The sequence below is a fragment of the Elephas maximus genome, chromosome X, assembly GCF_024166365.1.
Source record: "Elephas maximus indicus isolate mEleMax1 chromosome X, mEleMax1 primary haplotype, whole genome shotgun sequence".
NCBI lineage: Eukaryota > Metazoa > Chordata > Mammalia > Proboscidea > Elephantidae > Elephas > Elephas maximus.
The window spans coordinates 154,253,086-154,280,242 of record NC_064846.1 but is presented as its reverse complement, the minus strand read 5'-3'; the positions used below and the strand labels follow the sequence as shown (position 1 = coordinate 154,280,242).

The following is a 27,157-nucleotide window of genomic DNA, read 5'->3' as shown; positions in this document are numbered from 1 at the left end:
TATCTCCCCAAGCACAGACCTATCTCCAGTTAGCAGAAGTGGAGAAAATGTGTTGGAGGCAGGCTGTTCAGAAAATTCCTAGGAAACACTAAGGGATAGAGCGCCTCAGCCTTGCAACCTCTGTGTCAGTACTGCTCCTAACAAGCACCATCATTATTATTTCTGCCATAAATTGAGCTCCTCTTATGTTTTTTTTTTTTTTTATGTTCTTTTAGCACTATACTAGGTGCCTGTTGGAGTCCCTGGGTAGTGCAAATGGCTAATGCACTTGACTGCTAGCTGAAGGGTCAAAGATTTGAGTCCACCCAGATGTGCCCCGGAAGAAAGGCCTGGTGATCTACTTCCAAAAAATCAAACATTGAAAGCCCAATGGAGCACAGTTCTACTCTGACATGCGTGGGGCCACCAAGACTTGGAATCTACTGAATGGCAACTGGTGGTGGTGGGGTAGGTGCTTATCATGGACTACCTGTAATCCCTATAACACTTAATCCAATAGATGTAGCCACCCCACTTTACAGATGAGGGAACCAAGCCATAGAGATATCACTTTAGCTTGGAAGAGACCTACAAATGACATGTAGTCATCATTCTTTATACAAGTGGTCTTTACATCTACAATACCAAGTTGTTGAAAATACCATTCCTAAAGATCTGCACAAAAGAACTAAAATAATCTAGTTGTAGCAGATACTGTTCAAGACCTGCCTTACCGTTGCCAAACCTGCATCTCTCTGCTGAAGGACTTTCTCTGGCCATTGGGAACCCCTTCCCACCCCACCCCCACCAATGAAGCAGGTCAGAGAATTAGGCCAGAGAATTAACATCCCACACCCCAAAGAAGCTCTCAGTCAATGATTAATGGGAGTTGGTGCATAAATACCCCAATTCCCTCCTCCCTCAAACGGGATAACTCTGAACTGCATGATCTACACTAACTCCCAGAGTTCCCCAGTGGGATTACGTGCCAATTGGCCGTACTAGTATTTGCTCGACAGTGCACTCTGTATTGGTTGCCTTCTTTTCCTTGTCTCACTTGTCCAACCCCTCGATGGGTGGTTCCTAGACTAACCTTCCAAATAAACTTCTTGATTTGAATCCTTGTGTCACTGGCTACATCTGGGGGCATCTCAAACAAGACACCATTCCAGTGCTCCATCATGAAGTTCTAATATCTGTTTCTTATGCCACAATACCTTCCGTGTCCTCATCACGGGTGGATAAAAATGAGTCATAACACCACATATAAATATCTTTTAGCCTATTTTTTAAAGTTGTTGTTAGGTGCTGTGGAGTCAATTCTGACTCATAGCAATCCCATGTGACAGAGTAGAACTGCCCTGTAGGGTTTTGCAGGCTGTAATCTTTTATTTTTTTTTTATTGTAATTTAGATGAAAGTTTACAGAGCAAACAAGTTTCTCATTAAACAATTAATGCACGTATTGTTTTGTGACATTGGTTGCCAACCCCATGACATGTCAACACTCTCCCCTTCTCAACCTTAGGTTCCCTGTTACCAGCTTTCCTGTCCCCTCCTGTCTTCTTGTCCTTGCCCCTGGGTTGGTGCGCCCATTTAGTCTCGTTTTGTTTTATGGGCCCATCTAATCTTTGGCTGAAGGGTGAACCTCAGGAGCGATTTCATTACTGAGTTATAAGGGTGTCTGGAGGCCATACTTTTGGCCATACTCTTCAGCCTCTGTCAGATCTAGGCTGTAATCGTTATGGAAGCTGATCTCCAAGTCTTTCTCCTTCTCCGCAGAGCTGCTTAGTGGGTTTGAACAGCCAACCCTTCAGTTAGCAACCAACTGCTTAACTGTTGGGCCACCAAGGTTACTTTGAAGCTTTCTCTTATTTAAAAATAACCTTCCCTTCTCTTCTATTTTCCAATCCTTAATCTAGGCATGCTCCTAGAAATTTTATATACATTCTATAATAATATTAGGACAACTCTCCTAAATTAAAAAAAAAATTAACTATAATCTGTATGCCCCTAACCAAAAAGACCAAACCCATTGCTGTCGAGTTGATTCCGACTCATAATGACCCTATAGGACAGAGTAGAACTGCCCTATAGGGTTTCCAAGGAGTGGCTGGTGGATTCAAACTGCCAACCTTTTGATTAACAGCTGTAGCTCTTAACCACTGCGTCACCAGGGCTACCGTATGCCGCTATGTATATTATATTGCTCTTAATATTTATCAAAAAGGCCACATGTAAAACTTCCTTCATCACTCCTGATGTCACTATTTCTTCCATGTTTCCTTTTTCTTTTTTATTCTTTTTTTTTCTCACTGCCTCAGATTTACCAGACAAGGAATTTATTACAAAGAAGGAAGGGGGATGGAAAAACCAGGGTAAAGTTGATGGAAGAATTGAAGATTTCCTAGAAGCTGTTATTGCCTCCTATAGAATTTTGTTACTTTTACAAGCTCTATTTCAAACCACATTCCCAGTTGTCCAAGTGTGGCTTAAGGTTTAAGGGCCTAAAAGCTGACATACTCCAGAAAAAATTCCACCATACTAAGAATAAAACCCATGCATAAATCCTTTTCACCCACTCCAGGGAAATCATGGTAATAGGAACATCTTGCAGCATAAAGCATTTCATCCCTCACCTGGTGCCTTTGCACACTGAAATCGATCATAATAGCACTCTGAGATTGACATGTTTTAAAACTGAAAATTTTCAAATGAATAAAAGATTTAGAAGTTAAGTGACTTGAGCAAGGTCACACAGTAAGTGGCAGAAGTATCACTTGAACCCAGGTCTCCCAAATTAAAGTCTAACCCTCTTTCCCACAAAACTATACTGCCTTCTTCATGGATATAGTTAGATTTGCTTGATTACCAAGGTTACTGAGCTAGCTCATGCTTATCTCATTATCCAGTATAATCTCGTCATCCTTTTTCTATTTAATTCATATAACATGAAGCATTCTTCACTTGTATTCATTTAGTTCATTTCACTTCTGTGCAACCACTGACTTGGACTCATTGTAGGTGTTTGAATGTGCTAATGACAGAAAAATTAACACAGATGCATTGCCAGATTCACCAGTGGTAAAGAGCGAGGCTGGTATATAGGCCCATAACCTGTCAAGACCACTAGAGAAAAAAATAACGGCTAGACATAAAAAGTAGTCTTAGGGATCAAAGATTCCATAGAAGAATCCTGATCAAAAGGGGGGAAAATCAGAACAGAATTTCAAATTCTCATGGACTCCAGACTTCCTGGAGCCATGGACGGTGGATGAACCACTGAAATTATTGCCCTGAGATAACCTTTAAACCTTGAACTAAAAATATCCCCTGAAGTCTTCTTAAAACCAAACAATAGTTTAGCTTAACTAGTAAAAAAGTTCCGCCTTGAGCATTATTCTCTTTTAAGAACTGTCTATATGGGATCAAAGTGACAACAGCAACTTGGAAAATTAGATAGGATCCTTAGGGGTAGTGAGTTTATGTTAATGAGGAAGGAACAACTAGGAAAAGAAGGTGAGATTGGCTGCACAACTTGAAGAATGTAATCTATGTCACTGAATTGTACATGTAGAAACTATTGAATTGGTGTATGTTTTGCTGTGTATATTCTCAACAACAAAAAAATTTTTTAAAAAGTCTGTGGAGGAAAAAAAGTAGTTTCAGAGCTTCAAAACTTGTATTTTGGGGAAAAAAAATCAAGAAGACAGAATGAAACTGCTTTATTTTATTCTTAAGATGGGTTTTCTTTTTTTTCCAACTTCTATAATAACCAAAAAAGAATTGACATTCTCTCAACCAATATTTATTGAGTTTAAGAACTGTCTTAAGGCAACCAGACAGACCAGACATGGCAAATCTACTGCCTACGGCATAAATGAAATACTGCTAATGAAATGTCATCTTACATCTTATGTTTAAAAGAAATAAATGTATGACGTAAGTCAGAGAGTTGGGCAGTAGGGGCTCTAATCCTTAGCACTCATAATGGTTGTGCTCGTGTTTGTGAAGGGCCTAAAAGAGATGTTTGTTGTTTGTTCATTTGTTTCTTTATCAAAATGGAATGTATTTATCTAAATACTGATGATAAAATCAGTCATATATCATATCATATTTTGTTTTGCTGTAGCAAAACAGATATGGTGGCAGCTTTTTGCATAAATTAAAGTTGCCCTTAGCCAGAATAAGTCATTCTTATTGACATTAGCAGCTACGTAGTCAGTAACGAATTATTGTTGCTATTACTTGGTGGTATTTATAAACACTTTTATTTTCTAAGTGTTTTACAATCACTTATTGTCTAATTAATATCTAATCATCTGTTTACAAGTAATAATCACACATGTAGCACAGTTTAATCAAAACTCCCAGTGCAGCCATCATCATACTCATGAATGCTGCGTAAATTTTGGTCTCTCCTTGATGGGTTTGGGTCCAAACACTCGGCTAAAACAGATAATACAAAAAAAAAAAAAAATGAATAAAGATTTCTCGCTCGGATTTGGGGATAATTTGGATTCACAACTTTTGAATGCCAAACATACTATCCGAATGTCAGTGAATAGGTAAGAATATACGTAATTTTAAACACTTAATGGCTCAATTTCATGCACATATGTCATTTTAATTTATTTAATCCACAAAATGGATGATAGTTTATGATACATGGACAAGGCCAGGCACAGACTTAACACTGGAAATGTTGGTCACAATCACCATTTCGATGATTTTAATGAAAAAGATCAAATGTAGCGAAGGTAGCTCAGGGACCTTGGATGTTAATAATTTAACCAGGTTCAAGTCTAGACCAAGCTACGACCAGTAGAAACACCTGCCAGTCTTAATTATTCAGCCTAAGTGGATATTCTGCTGTCTCCCTTCAGTCTCTCCAAGTGGTATTCTATGTGCAATTATGGGCACCATGAATGGTTGTTTTGTTTTGTCTTTTATAAGCAGGTGAACAATATTCAGATTTCTTCAAGGTCTTTTCCTTAGGATAAATTTTTCTACAAGTAGAATTGCTGAGTCAGAGTACTTGCTTTTTTAAGGCTTTTCATACATTTTTTTTTAATATCGTTTATCAAATTGTCCTCCAGAATGGTTGAAGGAAGTTACACCTCTTCAGACACTCCTAAAGAGTAGTCTTTCTTTTTTTAAGCTTTAATAACATATTTTATTTAACCCAGTATATGGAAAATATTTCCACATGAAACCAATAAGAATTTTTTTTTTTCGGAACGTTGAGTGTCAACGAATTTTTTTTAGTTGTGCTTTAGATGAAGTTTTTTAGAATAAACTAGCTTCACATTAAACAATTAGTACACACATTGTTTTGTGACATTGGTTGCCAACCCCATGACATGTCAACAGTCTCCCCTTCTCAGTCTTGGGTTCCCCATTACCAGCTTTCCTGTACCATCCTGCCTTCTTGTCCTTGCCCCAGGCTGGTGTGCCCATTTAGTCTCGTTTTGTTTTATGGAACTGTCTAATCTTTGGCTGAAGGGTGAACCTCAGGAGTGAGTTTAGCACTGAGCTAAAAGTGTGTCCGGGGGCCATACTCTTGGGGTTTCTCCAGTCTCTAGCAGACCACTAAGTCTGGTATTTTTTTGTGTGAGTTAGAATTTTGTTCTACATTTTTCTCCAGCTCTGTCCAGGACCCTCTGTTGCGATCCTTGTCAGAGCAGTCAGTGGTGGTACCCAGGCACCATCTAGTTGTGCTGGACTCAGTCTAGTAGAGGCTGTGGTAGTTGTGGTCCATTGGAGTGATCTTTCCCTTGTGTCTTTGGTTTTCTTCATTCTCCCTTCATTCTCCCAGATGGGGTAAGACCAGTGGAGCATCTTAGATGGCCACTCACAAGCTTTTAAGACCCCAGATGCTACCACAAGAGTAGAACGTAGAATATTTTCTTTATAAACTATGTTATGCCAGTTGAGCTAGATGTCCCCCAAGACCACGGTCCCCACGGGCTTCAGCCTAGTAATTTGGTCCCTCAGGGAGTGTGGATGTGTCTATGGAGCTTCCATGACCTTGCCTTGGACAAGTTGTGCTGGCTTCCCTAGTATTATGTACTGTCTTACCCTTCACCAAAGGTGCCACTTATCTATTGTCTATTGAGTATTTTTCCCTCCCCACCCCTCCCCTCCATCGTAGCCATCAAAAATTGTTTCTTTTTGTATGTAAACCTTTTCATGAGTTTTTATAGTAGTGGTCTCATATGATATTTGTCCTTTCACAATTGACTTATTTCACTCAGCATAATACCTCCCAGATTCACCCATGTTGTGAGATTTTGCAGATTCATCATTGTTTTTTATCACTGCGTTGTGTGTATGTACCATAATTTGTTTATCCATTCATCTGTTGATGGGCATAAGAGTGGTCTTTCTTGGTTATTGATCTTCCATAACCAATTTTCTTCCCTTTTGCTTTCCCACCAGATACAATTTGCTGTACTGCCACAAATACTGCAGGAGCCTGAGAATTTTACCTGGGGCCTATTGAATGTGGTACAAATGGGTGGGCTTTATTGGCAAGCGAGTGATCAGGACTATCTGATGCCACGCTGGATAAATTCATTCACAAACAAACTACTATTACAACTCTTGGGCTTTATACTAAAAAATTCTGAATGACATGGTCTCCAAGATGGCTCTTCATCCTGCAAAATCTGTTTTTGGAATCTATGAATGCTTGAGAAGTGTTGGGTTTAATCTTCTGTATTAATTTCCTATTGCTGTTGTAACAAATTACCTTTTTTTTTAATGGCTTAAAACAACTCAAATTTATTATCTTACAGTTCTGGCAGTCAAAAGTCTGAAATGGGTCTCACTGGGCTAAAATCAATGTATTGGTACTGCTGCATTCCTTCTGGCAACTCAAGGGGAGAATTGGTTCTTTGCCTTTTCCATCTTCTAGAGTCTGCCCACATTACTTGGCTCATGGCCACCTTCCATCTTCAAAGCCAGCAATAGTATCATTTTAACCTCAACTCTCTGTCCTCAATCTCCTTCTCTAACTCTCCTACCTCCCTCTTTCACTTAAAAGGACCCTTGTGATTACATTGCGCTCACTGGGTAATCCAGGATATTCTCTCTTTCTCAAGATCTTTAACTTAATTACATCTGTAAAGTCCCTTTTGCCATGTAAGGTAACAGATTCATAGGTTCTGGGGATTAGGACTTGGACACCTTTGGGGGACCCATAGCTACCTACCACACCTTCCTTAGCATGCATGAGCTGGACCTGTTGTCTCATCTCCATATATTTTGATCATACCGGATAAAATCTGCATGTACTGTAGGAGTTGCTACTGTACTAGTTTTTGGTTGTTGTTAGGTGCCATCAAGTTGATTTTTGACTCATAGCGACCCCATGTGGCAGAGTAGAAGTGCCCCCATAGGGTTTTCTAGACTGTGATCTTTACGGGAGCCGATCGCCAGATCTTTTTCTGCTGGGTGGGTTTGAACCGCCAATCATTCGGTTAGCTGCTGGGTGCAATATTTACTAATCCATGAAATCCTATACGTGTCAAGCACAGGCACCACGCCCAGTTTACAGATAGTAACACTGATGCTCAGTGAGGTGAAATAATTTGCCCAAGGTCAGACAGCTGGCCAGTGGTGGAGCCAAGTTTCAAACTCGGGTCTGTCGAATGTCAAAGCGCCAGCTCATTGCATGCTGCTCCGTATCTCCGCACTTCCCATGCTCTGCTCGTCTTGCTATCTTTGGATAGCTTTCATGTTGAAAGCTTTTCATTTAGTTTATTTGACATTTAATGATACAACCTAGCTAGATAAAACCTTTTATTGAGCCTCTATAAATCTCATATTTGACTCATTCAGTAGGTGCCAGTGGAGGATGTCATCATGAAACACACATTCAAGATGATGTCTCCACATCCTCTAATAAATCCTCCAAAAAGTAGCATTGGACAGGCTCTTTTTCTGCATACAAGCAGAAGTGGATGCACCAGGTTCTCTTCTCTGTGAGTGAAATGTAAACCTCTGAATAATAACAAGCCCACAAGTATATCAAATACCTTATTTTCAAAAAAAGAAAGCATAACAGTTTCTGTGTTAGCCTAACAAGTTCATGTCTCAACGAAGTCCCTCCTCGTCTCTGCCTCACTCCACAAAGTTCTCAGCCTTGGTGGTACATTAGAATCACCCGGGGAGCTCTCAAACCCACCAGTGTCAGGTTCCCACTCTGCAGACTTTCTGGTTTAATTGGCCTGGGAAGCAGCATCAGGACTTTTAAAAGTTCAGTACCACTGTGGTGAAGCAGAGTTGATAAGAGTATTTATTTACAAAATTTTAAAACTTTAGATGAAGGTTTACAGAGCAAACTAGCTTCTCATTAAACAATTAATATACATATTGTTTTATGACATTGTTTTCCAACCCCACGACACTCTCCCTTCTCCACCTTGGGTTCCCTATTAACAGCTTTCCTGTCCCCTCCTGCCTTCTAGTCCTTGCCCCTGGGCTGGTGTGTCCCTTCAGTCTCATTTTGTTTTATGGGCCCATCTAATCTTTGGCTGAAGGGTAAACCTCAGGAGTGACTTCATTACCGAGCTAAAAGGGTGTCTGGAGGCCATACTCTCGGGGTTTCTCCAGTCTCTGTCAGACCAGTAAGTCTGGTCTTTTGAGAGACTTTATTAAGACATGGATTTTGATTAAGCTATTAAACCAGTATCAGTTGCCATTGAGTTCACTTTGACTCGTGGCAACCCCACGTGTGTCAGAGTAGAACTGTGCTCCATGGGATTCTCAATGGATGAGTTTTGGGAAGTAGATCACTCGTAACTTTTCCTGAGGCATCTCTGGGTGGTCTCAACTAATTAGCAGACTACTGTGTTAACCACTTGCATCACCCAAGGACTCCTCCCAAACTATTTTTAAAAAAAACAACAAAAAAATTGCTATCGAACTACACTCCACAGGGTTTTCAAGGCTGTGATCTTTTGGAAGCAGATCTGGTTAGCTGTCAAGTGCTTAACTGTGGCACCCAGGGACTCATTAGGTCCTTTTCTTTCCTTCTTTTCAAGAATCTCTACTTCCTTTGCCTCAAGAGAAAGAAACTCCTTTAGCATATGTGTCCCAAGAAGCTGAGCAGCTGGCTAAGTAAAAATCTTCAATATGTCCAAAAGCAACCACTGTAAACACCTAGTCTACTAAAGTGCCAGGTGAGAGGGAGGCTATGTCAAATGGCTTACTAATAGTGCTTGTGAGGAAATACATACAGTCAATGATCTGCCACAGAATTCCATCCTTGCTACTTGAGTAAGCAAGAAAGCAAGGAGCACTGGTGATGCAATGGTTAAGTGCTCAGCTGCTAACCAAAAGTTGGTAATTCGAACCCAGCAGCCACTCCACCTGGTGATCCTCCCCTGTAAAGATTACAGCCTTGGAAACCGGGGTGGGGTCACTATGAGTCGGAATTGACTCCACGGCACACAACAACAAGCAAGTAAGTAAGCATAGGATAAAAGCACACCTTAAAAGAGAAATAATCCTTTATTTCTATAAAATCGTCTGCGTAAACTGATCCCACCATTCAACCGCAGGCACTCAAAAGAAGCAATACCATCGTTGACACTGAACCATGGCAGTCCCCAGCACGTATAATACTACCATTGGTGAAAACATTTTTGGAATAATCCTTTTGAAATTTTCATCATGCCAATTTTATAAGGCCACTCATGAAAATAAAAATATTCATGTGAATATGTGAATTCTATTGTCCTTAAAAAAAAAGAAAAGATAGAAACTGTCAAAAGGACTCATGTGCCAACTTGAAAAGACTCCTGCCAGCTAAAGAGGGAAAGTTTAAACATCGATAAGGATAAGAACTGCAATGGATTGAAAACCATCAAATGCATTTAAACCTATGAGTTTGTAATCCTACCAAAAAACAAAAATCTTGTTTGTGTCCATTTGAGGATGTTGGGGAACAAACACATTATTTTTTGAAAACCAAGAACTAGAGGGGCAAAATCAAGCATTTGTCTTATCTTTCCTATACAAACTGTGCTTCTGGGTGATCAAAATAGTAGGTGAAGGGAAGGGTCTCATTTTAGAATAAGTAATAATGAAGGTATGATAGCATTAGACTATCTCCATTTTATAACCCAGAATGAATGATTGAATCTAGGCATTGAACATCAACTGCTAACATGACAAAAAGACAGTGTTTGTGCTACCTTCTGATAGAAGTACATGCACCACCTATGAAGTAATCTGCCAAGTAAACAGAACCTGAATTTGATCAAGCCTCTAGACCCAACACCAATTTACAGGAAATACAGAAGGAACAGAGGAACATGTTGACACCACAGGGACGCAATCAGTGAAATCCAGATTGTGGGAAAGTCTATAGGACAAACCTGGTTTCTTCAACCAAAAAATTGTAAGAAACCTATAGATTAAGCAAGTTCTAAAAGACATTATCAATCAATTGCAATGTGTAGACCGTATTAGTAGGATCCTAATTCAAAAACCTATTCAAAAATTGCAACATTTATGAGACAATTCAAGATATGCATAATGTCTGGATGTTATGAAGCAATTGTTAAAAAAAATTTTAGATATAATAATGGTACCGTGTTCATGTTCTTTAAAAAAATTATTTTAGAAATATATACTGAAATATTTGCTGGTGAAATATGTTGTTTAGATATGGGGAATGGACAGGGCTCATGGCAATTGTACCCCCCAAGGTACGTTCAGGTGTGTCTGGGGACATTTTTGGTTGTCACACCTTGGGGCGGGGAGGGTGCTTCTGCCATCTAGTGGGTAGAGGCCATTGAATGCCGCTAAATAAACAGCTTACAATGCATAAGACAGTCTTTCACTGTAGACTCTGCCCTGGCATCCTGACGACCTTGAACATGTCCATACAGGTTACATAGGCAATAACTTAAACCCGAGCTCATCTGAGTCTTGGCAGGACACTTTGCAGTCTTTTGGGAACTTGATAGGATGGGAGGCATGTGAGGAATCACTCCAAGGTATCTCCTACTTGACTCCCTATCTCTCCCAGAAGGTTGTCAAGAGCCAGTTTCTCATCACCTCCGGGTTCTGTTAAAGTATGGGACTTTCTGCCTCATGCCCCTCAGTATAGAGCTGCAGAATGGAAAACCACTGAGTTGCAATCTACAGTGGGCTCCTCAGCAATGGGAGTTGAGGTCATCCAGCCCCTTTTGTTTTGGTGGTATCTTTTTTGGTGTGTGGGACAAACAGCATGGGAGGCTGGGACCCTTGGCTACTGTTTCTTTTGCTGTCTATGTAAGCGATAAACTGTCTAAATCTTAAAAAAGCAACTCATTGTGTTTTACCAGTCTAATCAGTCAGATATTGGCCCTAGCCTTGTTTTGTGTGTGCGCTTGACACATGCAACAAAGAATTCTGAGGCTGAGAAGTCCCAGTCTAGGTGAAACAAGATTGGTCTTGACTTGATCATTGTTGAAGCTAGTTGAGGAATACATGAATGGTACAAATGGAAATATGCTGTTTCATCTAATTTTGTATATGCTTGAAACCCACCATAATAAAAAAAAATTGTATTTAAAAAAATATAAAAATTGGCCACCTTGCTTTATGGGATGGCTGGCACTTTAAGTGCATATATAAAAAAAAAAAAATTGGCGTTTAGTCAACTCTGACCCATGGTAACCGCCTGTGTGTCAGAGTAGAACTGTGCTCTGTAGACTTTTCAATGGCTGATTTTTTTCCCCAAGTAGATCACCAGGTCTTTCTTCCAAGGTACCTCTGGGTGGACTTGAGCTTCCAACCTTTTAGTTAGCAGCTGAGCACGGTAATCGTTTGTGCCACCCAGGCACTCACTGAGGCATTATGCAGAAACTTCCTTGTCAAATTTCTAGCTCCACTACTAAATTATGAACTGTGTGTTCTTGAGCAAATTGCTTAACCCCTTTAAGCCTCAGTTTCCTCAACAATAAAATAAGGTTAACAATGCCCTGGAGGGTTTGTGGGGATTAAATATAAGTGTTTGGCTTTATTAGACTTTGTTCCTGTGTTCTTTATCGGACTTTCTTCCTGTGTTCTTTTTGTCTGCTACTTTTCAATACAGAAATGCAAAGGGCCCTTCTTGTTATCTGGACAAGCAATTTTGATCCAGTCAGTTTCTTTTCAAATGATTCCCTAGAAAATGTAGATGGCCCTGGTATGAAATGTTTCAGTCTAAGGGTCTAAAGCAGCAAGCCTTGGAGGGTCCCAGATGGGGGTTGGGGAGTGAGAAGGAAAGTATGTTCTCAACTGAGGACATTTAGTAATCTCTGGAGATATTTTTGATTGTCATGACGAGGAGGGGAGAGATGCTACTGGTATCTAGTGGGTAGAGGCTAGAGATGCTGCTAAACATCCTACAATGCACAGGACAGCCCCACAACAAAGAATTATTTAGCCCAAAATGTCAATAGTAAGTACCAAGTTTGGGAAACCCTAGGCTAATGTGACCAAAATTCCTTGATGAAGCTTTTCCTGAGTAATTAACTTTGCCTTTCCTTGTTCTTCTTACCCAACACATGCAGGTTATTAACAGCATGCTCAAGAGAAATCATTCAAAATGTGATTACTCTAGCTCTGTGACCCTAATTTGTTATTCATTTCTTTACGAGAGAAGAAATCTGAGTCGTGTTCTGATTTTACGGCCTTTGAGTTTCAAACAGCAAACTCGAAGCATGCACTGATTATCTTCTTAATTAATAGACTGTGAAGGCAGGGCATCACTTTATTAACTAGTGGAAAGGATGTGCCATCTTCCGACACCTCCACAGTCTTTATTCCCGACTGTTATGCCAATAAGCAAGGATTAGAATGAAGGGGATGCAGACACTGCTTCCCAGACAGAGATATTTCTCTTGTTAAAATAGCCCATCTCTGTTTAGATGATGCCTGCCTACCAATTAAATAGAAATCATTATGTGTAATTTGCCCCATCCCCTTTTAAGTGTCAGGATATTTGAGGTCAAGGCACATGTCAATAATGCTAAGGGTGAGAAACCCTGCTTTAGGGCAAAGATGGGTCTTTGAGACAAATAACACAAAAACACGTAAAGGATTTGAATAGATATTTCTCCAAAGGAGTTATACAAATAGCCAATAAGCACATGAAAAGATGCTCAACATTATTAGCCATTAGGTTGAAATACAAATCAAAACCGTAATGAGATACCACTTCACACTCACTAGGGTGGCTATAATTAAACAAACAAAGAAATGGAAAATAACAAATGTTGACGAGTATGTGGAGAAAGTAGAACCCTCATACATTTCTGGTGGGAATGTAAAATGATGTGGCCACTGTGGAAAACGGTCTGGCAGTTCTTCAAAAAGTCATATAAAGAGATACCATGTGATCCAACAATTCTACCCCTAGGTATATACCCAAGAGAATTGAAAACATACGCCCATAATGAAATTTGTACACAAATGTCATAGCAGCATTATTAATCAGAGTCACAAAGTGGAAACAACCCAAGTGTCCATCAACGGATGAATGGTTAAGCAAATTGTAGTGCATCTATACAATGGATTATTATTTGGCCATAAAAAGGAAGAAGTGCTGATACATGCTATAACATGGATGAACTTTGAAAACATACACTAAGTGAAAGAAACCAGACACAAAAGACCACATGTTATATGATTCCATCTATATGAAATGTTTAGAACAGACAAGTCCATATAATAGAAAGTAGATTAGTGGTTGCCTAGGGTTATGGGTATTGAAGAGGAATGGCAGGTGACTTCTAATGGGTACAGAATTTTGGGGAGGATGATAAAAATGTTCTAAAATTAAATTCTGGTGATGACTGCCTAACCCTGTGACTATACTAAAAAACATTGAATTTTATACTTTAAAATGTGGATTTTATTGTATGTAAATTAAATCTAAAAGAAAGTGTCTTTGAATCTCCAGAGTGCCTACCACAAAGCAGGCGCTCAGTAAATAATGCAGTAAACCTGAGGCATAGACAAATACAAAATTATTTCCTTCCTGTCCCATTAGGGACCTTTAAGCGATCTCCAAGTTAACCAACGGGCAGAATTAACCACTGATCTCCATTTCCTCTGAGAGTCCTGAGAGCACTCTGAATGCTTCTGGCTAGTAGGTAAGTTACTCTTAAGAATGCTTCCACCAGTGAGTTGTACATTTTCCAAGAGTCAGCTAAACTGTTTCCCAAACCTGTTTTTGCCCATTGTTCTTGTAATTATATAATTTAATTAAATATTACAGAAACTGAGAAAACGATGCAAAGAGTTGTTTTTAAGAACACACAGTAGTTTGTTTTGGCGAGGCAAGATACTGGCATGTGGCTTTTAAAAGTCAATCAGAAATGGACAAATACCGGATGACCTCACTTACATGAAAAGACAAGGGTAAGTAAATATGTAGAGAGAAAAAAAATTGCTGTTGAATTAGGTGAGAATAAGAAAACTGTAAAACATAGGGAGCAAAATTGTAAAAAAAAAATCTGTATTCATAGTCTTTTGAAAATGTCTTAAGTTTTCACTTCATTTAGAATAAACCAAAAATGGAAATAATAGACACCGCATATGCATCTGCTTAATGAAAAGAAGACAACACGGAGCTCTAATCAGTGACCCAATCAAAGGATTGTTGAATTAATAACATATTTATTTTAAGTTGAAATAAAATGTTTAATTTATGTATTTATAATTTTTTAAATGAGCCCCCATTATAACCGTTGTTTTTCTCTAATTAACTGAACTACCGGTCCCCATTCCATAAGGTAAAAAGGCTTTTACCGTGCTTCCTGGTGATTATAGTTCTCTCCTACAAAGCTCTTTTATTAATTCTCCATTTTTGTCTTGAATTCTTTGTGCTATTTCAGAAAGTCCTTCAATTGCTATCTCAAGGAAAGGCATAGTAACCACATGGAAAAGAATTTATGGGACAGGTATTGTACAAGTCTTACCCATCTCTCTTGGAGGCTCATCCAGCTTCTGCCCATCTCTGGGCAAGCTGAGGAAGAGTTGTGGAAAGGTGAATCTGCTGTCTGTGGTATCTCTAAGCAGGTCCAACCTGGCCTTCAGATATCTCAAACCTATAGTAACCCTATGGAACCTGGGTAGCACAAGCATTTTGTGATCAGCTGCTAACCTAAAGGTTGGCAATTCAAACCGACCCAGGGGCTCTGTGGAAGAAGGGCCTGGCAAACTGTTTCTGTAAAGATTACAGCCAAGAAAATCCTGTGGAGCAGTTCTACTCTGTAGCAGATGGGGTCACCATGAGTCAGGGGCTAACTCAATGGCAGCTAACAGCAACAACACAGCAACCCAAGGAGTCTGGCAGGGTTTGGGTAGAGAGCCTTGTGAACAGTGATAACAACATCTTTGTTGTGTTGATGATAACGTCAATCAATTTAGAGCCTAGAGTCAAGTTGAAGTTGGCCCACTCAACACTGATCCATGCTTTAAAGGCTGGATCATCCTCCTAGAAATGGCTCTACACGGACAAACTCAGGCCCCTCCCTGGAAAAGGAGGATATAGTATAAACAGCTTTTTTTTTTTTTGCTCTTGTCTTTGTTTTTTTTTTTTAATTGTACTTTAGATCAAGGTGTACAGAACAAACTAGTTTCTCATCAGTTAGAGCACACATCGTTCTATGACATCGGTTAACAACCCCATGACATGTCAACACTCTCCCTTCTCAAGCCTGGGTTCCCTGTTTCCAGCTTTCCTGTTCCCTCCTGCCTTCCAGTCCCTGCCCCAGGACTGGTGCACCCCTTTAGTAAACAGCTATTTAAATTCCTTTCCTTTAGCCAACAAACATTTACTAAGCACCTACAGTACATCAGAATCCATGCATCCAAGATGAATAAGACAGTTTCCACTCTCAAAGAATATATAGGGCAAGAATATGTAGGACAAACTCTTAAAGATTTTTTTTTATAAATACGAAAATATGCTGGCACTCTTAAAAATTCTAATCATGCTGGTCTTTGCTTTCAAAAGAATTTATTATTTACATCCTTCTGTACTTTTATTTATGACTTAAATAAATGAAATTAAGGGAAACAGATTTGAAAAAGATATTATTTTTCTCTTGTCCTGGGCCATAATTTCCAATTTTTTAATTCGTTTTTCTCTTTCCTTGCGTGTGTGTGAGAGAGAGAGAGCGAGAGAGGAAAGGAAAGAGATTTATGGAAAGACGAAGAGAACATTAAAATGTTCTAATAGGCTGGAGTGAGACTGAAATAAATACTATGTTTTCACACTATGAGGGCTCATTATGAAAATGGGGCAAAATTAATTTTCATGTCAGTTCCAGCATTTTCTTTAACCCATAGTAGTTGAGAGCTGGCACCAAGTCCCTGTGAATAAAGGACAAAAATAAGAGAAACCGCTAAGATTCATTTTCTCCCCATATTTCCCAGCACTGGAAAGACCAGGGAAACACCAGATTCACAACAGATATTCACAAGTCTAGCCTCTCAGGCCACATCTTTTTCAATGCTAATTGAGCCATTTCAGGGAGCCCATGGGGAGTTGGAAACCCTGGTGATGTAGTGGTTAAGCACTATGGCTGCTAACCAAGAGGCTGGCAGTTCAAATGCACCAGACGCTCCTTGGAAACTCTATGGGGTGGTTCTACCTTGTCCTATAGGGTTACTATGAGTAGGACTTGATGGCAACTGGAATTTTTTTTTTATAAGGAGTTGGAAGGAGCCCTGGTGGCGGAGTAGTTGAGTGCTTGGCTGCTAACCGAAAGAAAAACCGGCGGTTGGAACCCATCAGCAGCTCCGCAGGAGAAAGATGTGCCAGTCTGCTTCCATAAAGATTACAGCCTTGGAAACCTGACGGGGCAGTTCTACTCTGTCCTATAGGGTCGCTGAGTTGGAATCGACTCGATGGCAGCAGATTTGGTTTTCTGTTTTTGGTGAGGGGTTGGAGAATATGTAATTGCCAAGGTCTGCCTCAGAGGACCACAGCGTATGGGAATCTATGGTTCTACAGAGGGAAATTGCTGTAGCCTAAGATTGTTGATGCTTAGCACTTGTAGTCCCCTTTTTAGCAGATGATTTCAGAGACTCTACTAGCAAACTCTGATGAGTCTGTATCCTTAGTCCTCAAGTGAGTTTCTATTCAGAGTTGTTAAAATGGGAGAGTAGTTTTTGATCAGGTAGAATTTTTCAAAGCTCTGTCCTTTTGCAGGTTGCTCAGAGAAAAATTCAGGAATTTTTTTTCTTTTAGGGACCCGGTTCAGATGTAACAGGGGTGGAGCATATGCTCCACCTGTCAGTAATGTTCAGTGAGAACTATCAGAAGAGCAGCCTAGGGCAGTGATTACACATCTGGTAATTGAGTTAAGAGGATGCATGACCCCTGGATCAGCCTAACATATAGTTTCCAAAAGAGACAAAGGCCGTATTAACCGAAAGCTGTGCAAATACATGCCTGTTCCCTTAATATTAGGGTTCATGTGCAGGAATTACAGAGAAATGAGAGGAAAGAAGACCTAATTATGTTTTGAAACGAAAGGTAAAAATGTAATATCTACTTTCCCTTTTAGTGGTTTTAAAAAAAAATGCTCAGATATCCGAACTTGGTATATTTGGAGGATTCTCCATGGCTTAATTCTCTCCAGATGAAGACTAAATATTTAGTGTACATTTACATTGTTTCTATTAATTTTTCTGTCTTTGTTTCTGGCCCACAGACTAGGGATTTTCCTTAAAGAAAACAATGAAGTGACAAGTCATATTCTTTTAAGCTTACTGCTAAATTGAGGAGTTGGGTTTTATTTTTGCAAAAATGGCATTAATCTTTGGCATGACCAACCCAAGCAAGCTGCTAAGGATTTAAAAATGGAAGTGCCCTTTTTCCCTAAAAACTCAAAATGATCTCTTTTATCCTATTACCTAGAACCAGTACCCCCCCCCAAAAAAAAAAAACACCGAACCCGTTGCCCTCTAGTAGATTCTGACTCATAGCTACCCAATAGGACAGAATAGAACTGCCCCATAGGATTTCCAAGGAGCAACTGGTGGATTCAAACTGCAGACTTTTTGGTTAGCAGCCGTAGCTCTTAACCACTGTGCCACCAGGGCTCCAGAACCGGCACAGTACCTGGCAAACGTGCCCAACAAAATATTTAAGGACTGACAGACGGAACTAATGACTGGCGTCGAGGGGGGGCAGCCAAGTTTACCAACCAGCTCGCACTTCTCAAGGAGCTGGCAGATGTCGTTTTCAAACCCTGAGGCCTGACCACACTCTTCCCCCCGTGTGAATGCACAAGAGTCATCCGTCACAAACAGGAAGGCCTTATCAAACCATGAAGAGTGGGCAGCAAAGACTGGTGAAGGGAAGAAAAGAAACTGGATGCAGTTTTCCATTTGATCCATGTGTTCTCAGTAGGAAATCAGAGTCTACTCCAAATGAGGGGGAACTGTCTCCGTCAGTCAATCAACAGATATTTATTGAACCCCGACTATGTGCCATGGCTGCTAACCAAAAAGTGGGCAGTTCAAATCCACCAGCCGCTCCTTGGAAACTCTGTGGGGCAGTTCTACTCTGTCCTACAGGGTCGCTATCAGTCAGAATGGACTCGACAGCAACAGGCTTGGTTTGGTGTTTTACAATGTGCCATAGCCTTGATGGTGCAGTGGTAAAGAGCTCAGCTGCTAACCAAAAGGTTGGCAGTTTGAATCCGGCAGCTGCTCCTTGGAAATCCTATGGGGCAGCTCTATATAGGGTCGCTATGAGTCGGAATCGACTCAACAGCAATGGGTTTTGGGTTTGCTATGTGCCACTCTCAACGTGGGGCCCACAGGAACACTCTTTCTAAGGAATCACCAGAGAGAGTGGAAGAAGTGAGGGCTTTGGAATAAGATCTTGAGCTAGCAAAAAAATTCAGTGTGAAAGTATTTTATGCTACCAATTTACCTTATGATCCAAAGGAAAAAAAGGGAGGTAAATCAGTAGTATAAAATGATTTTATATAAAATTTAGAAATTGCAGAAGAGTTGCTAGAAAAAAACTAGGCTAACCACCTTATTTCCTACCAGAGCGTGTGGATTCAAACTGCCGATCTTTTGGTTAGCAGCCAAAGGCTTAACCACTGCGCCACCAGGGCACCTTAGGGGATCCTTGTTTTAATGAAGAAATAAAATTGATGTGTAATTATCATATCAATTGCTTGTATATAAGTGAGTGCTTCTGGAGTTATTTGATGGTGCTTAAAAATCTTTGGTCTCCGAAGTGCCTTTAACAGTCTCTTGGAATCTTATCTATATTACTAATTTGTAGATCAAAGTTAACTTGGTGCTATGCAAATCAGGAGGCGTCAAGTGAGTGAGATTTCACCGTAAAATTTAAAATTTATATTACTTGTAACAGAGCTGCAATATATTTGAGGACATGTGTCAACATATCTAAAAGAGACATTATTATCCACCATTCCGCGATGGTGGATATAGTCTTTATCTGCACTGTCTAAATATGGAAGCTACTAGGCACATGTGGCTATTGAGCACTTGAAACGTGGCTCAATAAACCCATTCCATTTAACTGGGAGAAACTGAGGCACAAATTAGCTGGATAGGATAGTAGTTAGAAGTTTGAGCCCTTTTGTTAAACATAATCAGATAGAAATAAGGCATGCAAAGTACTTAGCAGAGGGTTTAGCCATGATTGTGATAATAAATCATGGAATTGGGGGATCCACGAAATTAGAGGCCTTAGTCTGTTTTTCAATTAACAAAAGGTACTTTTTTTTTTTTTACTGACTGGAGTAGGAATGATATTTGCATTGATTAATTCTACAGGACGGAAACATATAAAGATTATTTCATTTTCCCATCTCTGTATCAGTCAAGAACTGAATCGAGTTCTTTTAACATCACATCAACTCTGTTTTTGGAATGAGGCACAAATTAATTAATTAATTAATGACCAAATAAGTGCCTCCTGATTCCCCCATTCACTGAATAAGATGAACCGGTAAAGCTCATAAGTCAACATACAAGTTTTTCCAAATCTGAGATCACATGGAGGCAGTTTACCAGTCATGTAGTTCAAGTGTCCGGTAGATGCGGACCTAGACTACTTCAGTAGGCATATGGTGCTTAAACCAACCATCCACAGCCACTCCAAAGGCCCTGGGGAGATTTTGAAGGACAGGGAACAGCAGGGTTGGTATCCTGATGGCTGAGAAGCCACTCTCAGGAGAGGGTTCCGTTAAGTAGATTATGTTATCGCTGAGAGGCTTCTCTGACCCTAAATCTCTTCTCCAAGTCATCGGGAGTCCCTCTTACCAGTTTGCCCCACCGCCTAAACTTTCTCCTTCTAGAACTCATTTGGTTTAGCAAAGCTTCCCTCAATATGCACATTCTCTTGGCGCGCGCACACACACACACACACACACACACACACACACACACACAAAGCCCACCTAAGGTGGTCCCAGTTATGTGACAGTTGGATAGCATGGATTCAGAAATGGGTGTTCTAATCAGGACTTGGTGACACTTCTACTACCACAAGTTCTCATTGTCTAGGCTAATGAATATTTTGTTAAAACATTTCTCTAGTGCCCTGAGGCTTCCAACTGCATAATTCTTTGCTTTGAACCACCTACATTTCCTCAAATTGATTTTTTTTTAATAGAACAAGAATTTGTTTCTCTCACCCAACTATCTCCAGGGAGCTCACAGACTCAGGGAGGGGATAAAGAAATATTAGCCACCATTTGTTTTTCTTTACCACCTCAAGATTTTTTTTTAAGATAGGATAATAAATATTTCCATTAATTCTATTAATTAGCACAGGTCCATTACACATGCAAATACATAGGACTTTACTCTTTGAACCTATTTTGATATTTAAAGAGGCAAAAAAAATCTAAATCAATAAGAAAGTATCTAAATTACCTTGCGATAAAATTTGGGAGTGCGATTGTCCCTGGACTCTTCATCCATGGTGCATTCCTGGTGGCCCACCATGCCCTCCTGATCTTTTCCTCTTCTCTCAGATCCTCTTCCCTTCAGAGTGCTTCTGAGTCACAAGATGAAATTTTTGTTTCTCATTTCCAGAGCACTTGGCCAGGGTCAAGTCAGCTCTCTATGCCCAGTGCTTGAAGATAAGCTCCCAGGAACTAACAGTGTCCCAGTTGTTGAATAAGCAGAAATCCAAGTTGCTGGGTGCTCTTGCTTTATTTACCACAACCCTCCTCTTGCCACCAATTGGCTGTTGTTCACTGACAATTGCTGTGCTCCAGACCGGCACTATGATGGCCTGTTGTGCTAGGACAGGCAGGTTGGGGTGTAAGCTGAACTTGTGAAAAAGGCCATTGTTTCATCTACCCTGTCCCTCACTGGAGCTATGGCAACAAATTCCGTTGGTGAATTAACTATGTCATTGTGTGCTGGCTCAACTGCTTATGCTACTGGAATGACAAACATTTCTCTCTCTCTCTCTCTTTTTTTCCCCAAGATAAAAAGTGATCAAGACCTTGAAGTGTTAATATACAACTCAGCACTTTCTTTAAATGGGAGAATGAAGTCTTTCAAATGTACTGTAATTGATTCTAATAAACATTTTATCCCTTCGAAGAAGCTATTCTGAGCATCACTGATAATGAATTTGTGCATTTTAACAAGGTAGAGTCTCCACAATTTGTGTTAAGGTAATTTCCCCTCAGATAACTCTGTCTGTTGAAAGAACTCTTTAAATATGCACGTCCTTGGGACTTCCTGAGAAAAAGATTCTTTTAAATCTGGCTGCACTCAAGTGCTATGGAAACTTTGACCCAGAATCATACTTAGTTCCAAAGGAAGACTGGGGTCACCTGAATTCACCTTACCCTACTAAAAATTTCCCATTCTAACAAGAAAACTCTTAGTAGCTTTCTCCTATCTTCCAATCTCCAAGACAGTAAAACTTGTTCTTATCAGTCAAAGGCTGTTTTCAGCCTTTCCATCTGTCCACTCACTCAGTATCTTCTCAGCCCAGGTGTTATCCTAGTTGCTGGGGGAGCTTTGTCAGTGGATAAGCGGCTAGCTTCCTAGCGTGGTTGTGTGTAGTGTGCCAACTTGGTAAACTGGAATCCTATTTCCCAGAATTCCGTTCCTTTATGGTTCCAGGTTAGAGTTGGCCAAAACAGGAATTTACACAAAATTCAGAAGGCAGGAGAGAAGCAGCAGCCATTACTTTCCAAAGCATGTTGTGGCTAGGCGTGGTGACAGGCAGAGGTGACAGCGGGTTCCAGCTTGTCTTCACTCTCCTTTGCTCTGGGTCCAGCTCTTCTTCCTGACTGCTGACTCTGTTGGCCAACAGCAGCCCCAGGTCCACCACCGGACATTTGCCTGCAGACCCACAGAGGTAGGAGCAGCTTCCATAGGTTTCCCCTGGCACTTTCTCTTGGCAGTTCCATTTTGATGTTTAAATGTGCTGGGCTTCTCATCTCAGGCTCACAGGTGGGCGACTTCTCTGATCCTCCAATCTCCTCCTGGGCTTCTACTTCCCCAGCCTCTCTCACAACAGTGCCAGGTCTAATTCCTATGATAAGTCCCTTCCACCACAGCTCATAATGCTTCTGCTTCCCAGATTGACCCTGGACTCATTTTTTCCAAATGGTACAAGGACTGTTAGGAGAAAATCCTCAGCATGGGCAAAGTTTAGACCTCATAGAAGTTGAGTCTAAAAGCCTCTGAGAAGCCCAAGGAAATAGATATTATATTCGTATCAGATCTCTCCCCACAGTTCCCTATAGTCCTCACCCTGCAAAGCCTCTTTATAGATTCCAGCAGATACCCCTTCCTTCTTCCCTCCTGTGACTTCCCCTCATCCCCCCAAAAAAGGCTGGGATTGGCCACCAGAGGTGAGCCATGCTTCAAGCATGGGTTCCAAAAAAACCCCACACTGGTTGCCATCAAGTCAGTTCTAACTCATACCAACCCTATAGGTACAGGGTAGAACTTCCCCATAGGGCTTCCAAGGAGCAGCTGGTGGATTTGAACTGCCAACCTTTTGGTTAAGAGCCAAACTCTTAACTACTGTGCCACCAGGGCTCTAATGAGTTCTAAGTAGTAAACTTAAAGGGAAAAACAACCCAAGTCCTGGGCACATTGTCTCCTCCAGAGTGATTCACTGGCTCCATTGAAATGATACTCTGTGGCAACATAGCACAGAACTTAAGGTTTCTGGGACACTAACCAAAGCTGGTTCAGCTGTCAAGAAAACATCATCTACCTCTATTTGCACTGGTTTATTCTTCTCCATAATGGAAAAAATTGTTCTTGTGTCATCAAGGCCCAATGGTTCACAAGAGAAGCCTGTTTTGAAATTGTCTCTTGTCATGTCTTAGATGCATTTGATACATTTGACTATACTTCCAAACTCCTTGCCTCACATCCACAAGAAGAATTACTGCCAGTCTATTCTCTCAGTTAATCCCTGCTTAGAGTACACAAGTATTTTGTCACCAGTATGAGAAATGTTAAAAGGAAAAGTTTTGATTAATTATGACTTTAAAGCAAATAGAGCTGGGACAGGGCTACCAGTACAACTATATACTGTATTCTTATCGCAGACCTAGTCAAGTCAGTGAATTAAGTCGTTTGCCCTTGGAGTACTGAGGTGCCTATTATCTGAACACTTACTGGTGGCTTTCTGGGGTCTGCTCTACTTTCGAGAGTCTCATGAGCCCATCCTTACCAGTTGCCATGGAGTTGATTCCTACTCATGGTGACCTCATGTGTGTCAGAGTAGAATTGTGCTCCATAGGATTTTCAATGGCTGATTTTTCAGAAGTAGACTGCCAGGACTTTCTTCTGAGGCACCTCTGGGTGGTCTCGAACCTCCAACCTTTTAGGTACCAACTGAGGGCATTAACCATTTGTACCACCCAGGGACTCTGAACCCATCCTCAAGAAAAACAGAATGTCCTGTGGTCTACCACAGGGGGTGTGCCAGAGCTCTGAGAGTTGCGCCAGTGGGTGGAGCCTAGTTGTCCAGGCCCACATAGTTGGAATTAGGACAATAAACCTCAGCTATTTTTTTTTCACACTATGGGGCACCATGTATAAATTAGGAAAATATGCCCTCTGTGGCCGAAGGGGCCCCACTTGATGAGGAGACGGAAGGTTGGATTTTAGCCCCTATTTGCCCACTCTGCAGGGAGCCTTTGTAACCCATGATCCTCAGAGAAAAGGGAATTGTTAGGGAAGTGTCATGGATTGAATTACGTCCCCCCAAAAATGTGTGTATCAACTTGGTTAGGCCATGTGTGGTTGTCCTCCATTTTGTGATTGTAATTTTATGTTGAGAGGATTAGGGTGGGATTGTAACACCACCCTTACTCAGGTCACCTCCCTGATCCAAGGTAAAGGGATTTTCCCTGGGGTGTGGCTTGCGCCACCTTTTATCTCTCAAGAGATAAAAGGAAGGGGAGGCAAGCAGAGAGTTGGGGACCTCATATCATCAAGAAAGCAGCACCAGGAGCAGAGCGGGTCTTTTGGACATGGAGTCCCTGTGCCTGAGAAGCTCCCCAACCGGGGGAAGATTGAGGACAAGGACTTTCCTCCAGAGCCGACAAAGAAAGAAAGCCTTCCCCTGGAGCTGAAGCCCTGAATTTGGACTTGTAACCTGCTAGACTGTGAGAAAAGAAATCTCTCTTTGTTAAAGCCAACCACTTGTGGTATTTCTGTGATATCTAGCAACACTAGATATCTAAGACAGGAAGCAAATAGCTTCATCATGGGATGTCATAGGAGATTCACACCTGAACTGGGAGAACAAGTATCTTTACTGCCCAGGAGGTGTTCTCCAGTGTGAGGTGTGAGTGGTCTACTAGGCCTCAGTTCCAGAGCTGGTGAAGCCACCCTCCTTTTGCACTAATGCCCTGACAGCATTCTAATTTGCCTTCCAGTCACCTGGGTGTGCTCAGGATCATGGTCTTGGTTTTCATGTTTTAGAGGGCCCTGCTTAGGCTCCTCCTCTGAGGAGTTCATGGGGGCCAAAGGAAGGGGGTACATACCTGGAGACCCCCACTCACCTTCTAGAACTTTCTGGAGTTTTCTGCACAAATGTTCTGAACTGGTTCCAGGGCCTGCATAGCTTCTTCCTGGGGCCACCCTCCAGTTGCTCACCCCCAGGCAAAGGGGTGGTCAAGCAGGGACTTTTGGCAGGGAATGTGAACAGAACATAGATGTCTGAGCTGGGCTCCACTCTGTAGTGTAGAACAAGGAAGGGCTCTGTCTCTGAACCCCCACCCCCAACCCACCTTTCCAGCAGGGAACTTCCAGGAGTCCGAGAGTCCTAAATTCAAACTTGGCCTTCTAGGTCATTTAGAAGGTATCTTTGTTAAGTTAGAAGGATGGGGGAAAAATGTGTACGTGTGTGTGTGTGTGTGTGTGTGTGTGTGTGTGTGTGTGTGTGTGTATACATACACACAGTCTGCTAGCATGATTTCCTAAACTTTTAAGTATTTAGACATGGTATGCGGGCCTCCATTTACACTCTTGCCCTGACCTCACAAATGCTGTGGGCAGGCCCAGCTAGAGGTATTCTAAATCACTGTAGAAATTAATGAATTAGCATTTTCCCGTGATTTTAATTACAGTTAATTGCAGGTAGTCTGGCATTAAAACCCAGATCATTTCTGAATCTGTGAAAAAAATGATTTTCTGAACCTAAGTGGCTGAGAACTAGATTCTGGACTGAGGTGAAATAATTTACTTCACCCCTAGCATAGTTCTTGGCACAGAGTAGGTGCTTTGAAAATGATCGTTAAATGAATAACTGAATCCCTGAAGCATTTTGAAACCACCCTTCATCATTTGCTGAATGTTTGCTGGTTAACTAGGCTATTGAAACTCTTTGGCTGATGATTTCACCCAAGGCTCTTTTGGGGACTTTAGCCCCAGAATGAAGCCAGGAGACAGATGAGGACTGGCAGTCTCCTCGGTCCTGGAGGAAAGTGGCTACCCCTGCCTTTTGCTTTTCCTTATCTGCTGGAATTAGCTAGCAACAGTTCTGAAGAAGGAATGCAAAGGCTAAAAACATAGTCCCTTCACATGATGACAAGTCACGTCCAAGTTCAAGAGTAGAATTAAATATTTTGTATATTACTATTTCAAGTGGATTTATTGAGCACCTACTTTGTGCCAAGCCCTAAGCCAGGTGAAAAATAAAGGCAATTATGGCAGCGCTAGCTTTTTAGAAAAAAAAAATTTTTTTTAACGGGATCCTAAATCAGTAGATGAGTATGGTTAAATTGAATATTTCACTGACTCAAATATTCAACTTTACCATCCCCAACCCATCACTCTCTATTCCCCTTAGCCTGCTTTACTTTGCTTCATAACACTCATGACCAAGGGACATAGTATGTTTATTGGCGCATTTGTCTGTCTCCCCCAGCAGAATGTAAGGGCAGGGGCTTTGTTTCACTGCTGATATCCCCAGTGCCTAGAAAAGTGCCTGGCACATATTAAGTGCTCAGTAAGTTTTTTTTTTAATGAATGAATGCATTTGTCATTAAAATTGCACTACTTTCTTATTCGATGTGGCTTTGTGGATAGGAAAATAGTGTAAAGGAAAGTAATCTGATTTGACAGTGGGAGAGACTCCTGAAAGGAGGGGGCAGATAATGTTGAAGATGGTGTTAGGATCTGGAGAACAGCTGATGTTAAAGGAAAATATATGTATTGAGAAATTGTAGGAAACAAAGGTCTTTGGAATTGATTAACTTTCCTTCTAAGCACACGGTAGTTTAATTTTGCAGTAACTTGGTGAAACAACCCAGCTCCAAGCAAATAAATGTCTTTAAAGTTTGTTGCTCCATTACGCTACTAATAAAACTTCTCTAAGATGTTAGAGTAATAAGCCAAGTAACTCAGAAATGGTTTCGTTTCCTCTACTTCATGACAATTAGTTTAATGGATCACTGGGGTTTTGCAAGCGTTATTATCACAGAAAAACTTGCTTTCTGCCTGGTATAGAACTGATTCGGAGAAAAACTGAACATGATACCCTTGGTAATTGCTTCTTGGTATTTCCCACGGCTTTGCGTTTACCAGCAGCCCTTTCATAATGTAAATTTTTTGTTCTTGACTCTAGCTAGACCCCAGCTGATTGTATCTGTTGTGGGTTGGATTGTGTCCCCCTAAAAGATACGTTGAAG

At 40.9% G+C, this 27,157-nt stretch overlaps 1 protein-coding gene across 1 annotated transcript in view; it reads right to left on the bottom strand.

Moving 5' to 3' along the window:
* Positions 1-21,224, bottom strand: part of PCYT1B (phosphate cytidylyltransferase 1B, choline) — a 113,683-nt gene extending 92,459 nt beyond the window's left edge. The window contains exon 1 of the mRNA XM_049871803.1: positions 20,904-21,224. Within this exon, the coding sequence (XP_049727760.1) occupies positions 20,904-20,975 (72 nt within the window). The 5' untranslated portion in view covers positions 20,976-21,224. The remainder of the gene's footprint in view (positions 1-20,903) is intronic.
* Positions 21,225-27,157: the final 5,933 nt, after the last annotated feature.